This window comes from Chaetura pelagica, unplaced genomic scaffold, assembly GCF_000747805.2.
Source record: "Chaetura pelagica isolate M959 unplaced genomic scaffold, ChaPel_1.0 scaffold364, whole genome shotgun sequence".
NCBI classification, from domain to species: Eukaryota; Metazoa; Chordata; class Aves; order Apodiformes; family Apodidae; genus Chaetura; species Chaetura pelagica.
In genome coordinates, this window is record NW_009953089.1 from 507,489 (window position 1) to 515,632 (window position 8,144).

The window sequence follows — 8,144 nt, forward strand, 5'->3', positions numbered from 1 at the left end:
CATGAGCAGCCTTCCTTGTCAAAATAAGAGCTCTCATAAAATTACTAGTTTTACTTGGAATACAAGGAAAGGCAACCCTGAGTACCTGATGCATGAAGAGAGTATTTTCCAAAACAGTCAATATTAATAAATTTTTTAATTTATTTTTTAAATCTCAGTTCCTTTGTGGTCACACTGTGATGCAGTTGATCTACATTCTCATGAAAAGTATTTCATGTCTATTAGTATGTTTGGAATTACATTATAGGATTTTTTTCATGCCAAATCCCATATAAAGTTTTTTGTTGTTTGTTTGTTGGTTGTTTTTCAGTGTAGCCTTTAAGTGTCTTCACAGGTTGAGACACTGAAATTGATTTTTGCCTGTGAAAGCTGGAGAATGTTCAAAAATCAGTATCAGGTAAAACAAACAGTCTTATTTTTTAACCTCTTTAAATTGATGGTATGACATATTTTACTTTTTATCCATTATAAATTTCAGAAGTATTTTATGAGTGTGGTTTATGGAATGTCATTTTGAATCACTGTGGTTAACCATGGGACTGGAAACAACTGGGGATGGATGGGCAGAGAAAAATACCCGATTCATATATGGTGCAGCTGATGTTCTCTGAACTTGAAAAGCATTTGTTTTGCTGGCAAGACTGGTCTCCCCTCTTGCTCATTCAGACTTGAGGACAATTGTTGGGGCAGCTGAGCAGAAAGAGAACTGGGGAGTGCAGGCAACTAGGAATGCGAAGGGAGCAGCAGAGTTGTAATGATTGATTAGGTCATCCGTGCTGCTGAAAAAGTGCTTATCAAAATATAGGCCAAGTACATCAGATGTTACAAAAAATGTGGCATCAGATGGGAAAATATTGAAGCAAATAATTCTGTAAGCGAAGGTCATAAAGCCTATGGTTAGATTCTTTGATGGCTAATAGGGCACACACTGTTTTCACTTGGCAGAGACATACATTATATTTTTCCAGTATTAATTCTCCTCATGAAGGCTGCAGCCTGTGTATAGCCCATACCTTTTTATAGTGATACTGATATATGAGGTCACTTATGTCAGCCAAGAAAAGATAGTAAATTTTTGTGAGTTTCCCAGGCTGCTTGGACAAGTCAGGCTTGAATTTGGCAACTAGGAAAGTTACTGGGAAGTGTCTTCGACCTACTCATGTGTGTAGACAGAGCCTGTGAAAACTTTAGTTCCATGGCAAAACTGACAACACATCTAATCTGCAACAGGTTTTATTTTTCAGTGTTTTAAAACTCACCTCATTTGGTGAGTTGTAGAAATAAACCATATCCAGATAGAAATGACTAATCTCCTGTATGTTTATTGAATAATTACAATAGTTTTGCTTTCTAGAGAATAACATTACACCTAAAGTAATTGAAAATGTTTCATGGTATTATTTCAATTTTATGTTTTGACCCTGTAGTAAAGGCAGCTATTGACTATATGGATTGTTGTATTATAGTGGTTTGGAAGCTGTGATTAATATTCTACTGACTGACCAGTAATGCTCACAGCCTGATGTGGGAAGGGATTGTTCTTATGGACTCATTTTGACCATTGATTATTTGATGATGAATATCTGGCTGTATAATGATGGATCCTTAAACCATTTGACCGTAGGGTGGTGCATTTGTTGAAATATTCAGTGCTCAAGGCAAGAACCCAGGAGCAAAATGGAAGATTCTTGGCAATCCAGCAGCGATCCGGAAAGTAAGTTTTTAAAGAAACTTTTGAAACCTAGAGTGTAAAATGGAAAAATGTGAATGAAACTTAAAATTGGAAGGTAATGAGGGCTTTGACCTGACAGTAGAGTTGTCACTTTTAGTTCTGTCATTATGACAGACTAAATGACTATTTAAATTAGTTCTGTATGCCTGCTTGCAGATTAGGTTGGGACCATAATTTTATAGTTTAAATATTTAGAAAGTAATTTTGGTGTTCTGATTAAGTAATGAATTGAGTTGGGCCCATTGAATCATGAGTCCTGTTTGTCACCATTATTTGTTCATTAAACATACAAATAAAGGACGTATTTCTATGGATTATATTATTATCAACATATTTGGATTACTGTCATACTTGCAGTGCCATCTTCCATTTGTGGATTTTTAAATAAAAAGTAGCTTTGCAGGTTACCAGGATTGTTGGTTGTGAAGAGAATTCTATCATGATGCTTATGTTTGTTTACTGTCCCTTTTTGTAGGAATATGATAAAGAAGTGAAAGGCTTTGCTTTTGTACTTGAAGGAAGCAGTCAAATCAACAAAATGCAGCTACCAAAAGAAACTCGACAAACTTGTAAGTATAAAAGAATTTAATGTCTGTTATGTTGTTCTGATTATTAAATCAGTCTTATATTGGAATGTAAAACTTCTATAATTCTCCTGTGCTTTGGGTGTAATTCAGCATTAGCAAAGTAATTTGTCATTATATATTTTGCACGTCAGTTACAAATAAGAAAAAGGTGCAGAAATGCTAAAATGAAGTAAGAGAAGACCCATGGCACTGCAGGCTATTTTACCTTGTAGTCATGACTCAAGCTGCTTTAGGATGATCTACTTCCTTTGGAAGGAAAATGGAGGTGATGATTTTAGTCAAATGAAACAGGAATCTTCTAGCATGCTTCTCATGCAGGGTAAATAATTACAAATTAGTTTTTCCAAACATACACCAAAAAAATAAATAAGAAGCTGTGTAGTTTGGTCATGCACTAAGGCCTTGAAGATTAATTTTATTTTTATAAGGGTAGTTTACAATTATCTTCAGTATAATAAATATTAGTCTAATTTATCTTTCTGAGAAATGCAACTTGTTTTATTGTCAATGTTACAGTAAACTATTACAGCCTAAAACGAGGATTGAGAATTATTGTTGTGGATCATCACTGCTAAGAATAGTTAGGTTTTGAATTTACTTTAGCTAGTGCTGCAGTATTACAGTCAAATTTCCATCTGTTACCATTCTGTGTCTCTGTTTCTTCACCTCTTGAGGTCTATGTATCTCAAGTATTTAATTTGTGTCAAGTATATGACCTCCCAGTTGTACTATATTCTTTAAATACTCTTTCAAAGTAAGGCATTATGTATCCAAATATAGTTTGAAATTTTGAAGTGTCGTTTGATCCACAAAAGAAGGAAGTTCTGAACTGGTGTTCTTTAAAAGAGTGGATAATGTTGCTGTTGAGTGTTGTTAAGTCAAGGAAGAGCTGCCTCTACTTTCCTTGATGGAATAACTAAGAAAACAACATACCATTCAATTCAGGCACCTTTGTACTATCTCTTTTCCCTTGATAGGGAGCTACCTGAATCCTGAAAGATTTATTGTGTTTGTTTCCTCAGTGAAGTGTCTGGTATTCTGAAGATCAGAAGCCTTCACAGAGCATTGTTGTTGTGATCTGGGTTGCATTTTTACCCAAGAGTTTCTTTGAAGATGTTTAGTAAGGTGTACATTATCACAGAAATGAGAGCAAGTTTTGTATGGCTATAAAATAATCTCCATAGGAAATTATTGATTTAATTCCTATGGAATATTTGGTGTCTATGTGCTCAGTGTAGAATTGTAAGAAAAAAAGAAGGCTCCTTTTATTTTACTAAGAATTCCAGTCAAGCCACAGATGGAACTTTTAAAACAGCACTTTTATTGCAATTTCAATTGGATTTCTTCAGGTTTTTCTTGTGTTTGTATGTTGTGTGAACCTTGGGAAAATGTGTTGCAGGAGCACAGCTGCATGGTGCAAAACTGAAATACTTGATAGTGAAATGTGGATCTACATGTGCATAGCACATCTTCTTAATTATTTTTTCCCTGTTTCTAGTGGGACTGATCCAGCAATTTCTGACACTTCAGATTTTTGTGCCAGTGGGACAAGACTTCTCTACTGAGTTACTGTAAGATGCATCAAATTTCCTTGACTTCTTACTGTAAAGTGAATGCCTGATTGCAGCCATTAATTGTGGTGGCAGATTTTGCATTAAAGCCTGGTGACTTATCAAGTCAATAAGAAGTAATTAAGCTAATGAGATCATTATTTCTTGAATGTTTTAAATAGTGACATTTCTTTGAAGACAGAACAAGCTTTATTAAAAATCATGAGTGAAGATGGTAAAAAATCCTAAGAAATAGGATGTGAATTTATCAAACACATGAAAATACTAGATCATGAGGGTCTCCTGAAAATTCGTGAGACGTTTATAAATAATTATTCCAGAGCCCTTTGTTGCAGGACAAAAAGAAAGATATATTCTATTAACTGGGGTAGAGAAAAAACCAAACTAAACAAATGGTAAAAAGCTAGAAAAATTCTTAATAATCAATAGATACTGTGTCCATGAATCTCCAAAATTCATTTCCAAAGAAAAAGTAATAAAATTGAGAGACCTCTTTTCATTAGTTCACTATGAAATTATTTAATACAGTACAAAACTTGGGCAGTTGTCAGTCTTTGGACACCATTTCCCCCCTAGTGGCACCAGCTGTTTATAATCAGCACAACTCACTCAGCTTTTTAGCCAGTAAACCAGCTAAGATTTGGATTAACAGGACTATTGTGCCATTAGAAACCCTGCAGGAAAAGATAGGTAGAATGATAGGCAATCAAACTGAGTAAAGTCAAGACATAATTTTGTTTTTGTTTGCCTTTCTGTGACTTTGCATTCATCTGTACCCAGAGGTCTCAGCTTTTCCTGATGGTGTGGAGTAAGGAGAAACAGCTCTCGTAAGTTTCAGTCAAAGAGAACACAATGAAATGCTGAGAAAATACCATTCCAAGCTATACTGTAGTAGAGAAACAGTCTTGATTGTAATGTGAATAATCTATTTCATGAAATTAGGATGGTCTGCTATTTCATGTTGTTGGGTAATTCTGTTATTTTCTGTGCTAGTGAGAATTGAGTCTCATTGATTAAAATTCCTCAGTGGATTTGTAACAATCCATGGAGTCTCAGTGGTTTGTGAGTTAAGGGGCATTTATAATCTACATCATGGTGGTAACATTACACGTTCCTGTGGGGCATGTGAAATTTCCAACATTTTACTATCTGAAGGTTGAGAAAATCTTCAGAAGATAAATGAACGGATTTAGCACAGAACTTCACCAGAAAAGATTTTTGCTGTTCCATGGAGCATTGAAATTTGAGAGAGAACACTGGGCTCACAGTGCTTGTTTAGAGACAGTTTTGACTCAATGCATCAAGGTCTTTACGGGGAGAAACTGTTGGCAGGAGAGCTGGTAATTATTGAATAGACCAGAAAAATGCATGTTTTCAAGCAACTTCCCTTTGTCTTCAGTTATTCTTTTTTTACTTTTATACATCTTCTGTTGCGTTTTCCTTTTGAGGTAGGTCTTTTAGTTTCTTACCTCTTTCTGAATAATGTCATGCTCAGATACAAGGGTGTATTTAACACAGCTCTAAAGCTATTCCTTTTGTTTGTTGTTTGTTTTATTTTTCCTGCAACACCAAAAGCTTCTGTGTGTCAAATCACACTGACTTTTATGTTCTTAGAAAATTTTGAGTGTAATTCTGGTTACACTCTCTGCTCTTATGGTTTAATGGTCTGATTTTCTCCCATCTTTCTTTGCCCTTTCTAGCTTGGGTCTAGGCTTGATGTGACTCCCACAATGAGCTGGTGCCTTTTGTATCACAGGGCTGAGCACTGGAGCCAGCACTCTGGCTGTGGTCTTACCTGGGCTGAGTAGAAAGGAAGGGTCAGTTCCCTGCACCTCCTGGCAATGCTCTTCCTAGGACAGCCCAGGATGCTCTTGGCCTTCTTTGCTGCAAAGGTGCTTTGCTGGCTCGTGGGCAACTTGTTGTCCATTAGTACCCTTAGGCAATTTGGTACAAAGGTGCTTTCCAGCCAGTCAGACTGTACTGGCATATGGGATTATTCCTCACCACGTACATGATTTAGTCTGTAATTTAAAGTTCTTACTTTGCATTTTAAATAATTTTGTTTTGTTTTGTTTTCTTGTTGAAATTAATCAGAATTAAGGCAGATACTTGCTTTGTGTATACAAATATTTTTCACCAGGGAGATCAGAAGTCTTGAGAATAATCAAACAGGTGATAAGTATTAGCTTTGGAAAATCTGGCATTTTCCTAAGTCTTTTTGGAATGATATGACAGAATTAGCATGGCCTGAAACCACAGTTGTAGCTTATTTTTTCACTCTGTGATGAGTGATGTTTTTGATCATACGTTGAAGCTTAGTCTGTTTATAACACAAAGAGATACCCTCATTGAATAAATGGGAACTCTGTGGAGATTCAAACTCTGGAACATCCCTGATAAGGTTTAAGAGGTTTTCTGTCAAAGTTTAGCTAGTTATGTATAGAGGAATCTGCAGGAAAAAAGAGCTTAAAATGTCCACATTCCTGAAGCAATTGTACTTGTTGATAAAAAATTTTACTGCAAGGCTTGAAAACAGCACAGTAGAATATAAATTGTTGTACCATGTTCCTTTTTTTGTACAGTTGCTTCTGTAAATATATGTTCATTACTTTCAAATTTTTAATTACCAGAGCATGCTACATTTTACATGCATAGCTAATTTATTCATAGACATCATAATGGCTTAAATTTGTGAATTACATGCTAACATAATTAGTCAGAATTTTAACTTCGCTGACAGGGAGAAATGATTCATGTTATGCTAAAGACCCAACATGTTTTCACATAAAGAGCAATAAAAATGTCAATCTTGGTAGGTCTTGCAAAACTTAGACCAACCTTCTAAAGCTCCAGGCAGGACACAGTTGCTAATTAGCAGGGGATTGTATCTGGATTTTGACCAGGATTCGCAGAGGTTGCAGTGAATAATAAATTGTATGGGAGTTGCTCTGTGCTTGGCAAGATCAATGAATACCTGCTTTCGTGTCTGGTAAATTTCCAGTTTCAGTCATTTACAAGGAGAAAAACACTTTCATTATAAGAACAAGTGAGACTGATAAATGAAGTGTTTCTTCAACAGGCCAGCATCATTTTTTCTAAGTTCATCTTAAGTCTTGTAACAAATGGTTATAAATTATTATACATAGAGCAGCAAAAGGAATGGGTAATCTGAGAAGATTAGTTTATCTGTACTCCCAGGTAGTTGCTACCATTTACTTGCAATCTCACTATAGTTACCATTGTGAGGAGAATAGTCAATCAAAGTTGAAGATATAAAATAGAATTGAAAATTGGATTGGAAGGTAATTTTACTTTCAAATGGTTTGCAAATGTAGATGTTAAGTGTGAAATTAATACAGTTAATGACCAGAGCTGGGAGAGTTATGCACCTGCTGATCACAGGAATATTATTATAAATGAGCTTGGTTTTCCTGTTGACTGCCTCATTTTTCTTGACATGGTCTCATTTCTTTTCTATCACATGTCTGACCCTTAGATATAAATACTCAAGCACAGACATAATAAAAATACATTAACTCCCATATAGATTTTTTTTTAATGCATCTTTGAAAATCAAGATGTGTGCCATAGATGTTCCTTGCCTTTGTAGGTTTAACATAGGTCCTGGGTTTTGATAACAGAAAAAAAATTGAGCTTCAACACGAGTTCTCTTGAGTCATTTTTCAAGTGAGAGTTCCTGTTCTCTGAATGATTTTAGATAAGTTTCATCAGACCCACTCTCAAACTATTATCTTCCTTCTCCCAGGGAATAATTCTGCAGAATTTTAATACCATCCTCTTTCTCCAATTTTGCCTGTTCTTCAAATGTTTCACCTACTTTTGCCTGTAGAATATGTTTAATGTTTTAAGTTTATTTACTGAAACAAATTTCAAAGTTCTCTAGGTGTGATTACAGCAATATATCTGAGGTTTTCTGCTTCTTTATAGCATGCATGCCATCACAAAACCCATCTTATTTTAGACTTACAAGGCAGAGTCTGATAGAAATGTGTGTATTTTTATCTAAATGAATGTGGTTTGTATTGCACTTCAGAAGGTAATGGAGCTGTATATTTACTAATGGCCTTTTTACTGCTAAGGTACCTAATATTTTTCAGGAGGGAGTAAGATAAAACTTGAGATTTTATTGCTAGTTGGTTGGAGATATGAATGACTTAAGACTAGGCTCCTGCTGTTTTGTTGTAGCATCATTTAAAGCAACGTTCTCCCTTGAAACTTGCACAGTTTAGTTTC

General features: G+C 35.3%; 1 protein-coding gene across 1 annotated transcript in view; it reads left to right on the forward strand.

Moving 5' to 3' along the window:
- The first annotated feature begins 376 nt into the window (after nucleotides 1–376).
- LOC104388207 (chromosome unknown open reading frame, human C3orf67) overlaps nucleotides 377–8,144 on the forward strand; it is a 59,425-nt gene continuing 51,657 nt past the window's right edge. The window contains exons 1-4 of the mRNA XM_009997036.1: nucleotides 377–397; nucleotides 1,625–1,714; nucleotides 2,208–2,301; nucleotides 3,818–3,890. Coding sequence (XP_009995338.1) covers nucleotides 377–397; nucleotides 1,625–1,714; nucleotides 2,208–2,301; nucleotides 3,818–3,890 — 278 coding nt within the window. The remainder of the gene's footprint in view (nucleotides 398–1,624; nucleotides 1,715–2,207; nucleotides 2,302–3,817; nucleotides 3,891–8,144) is intronic.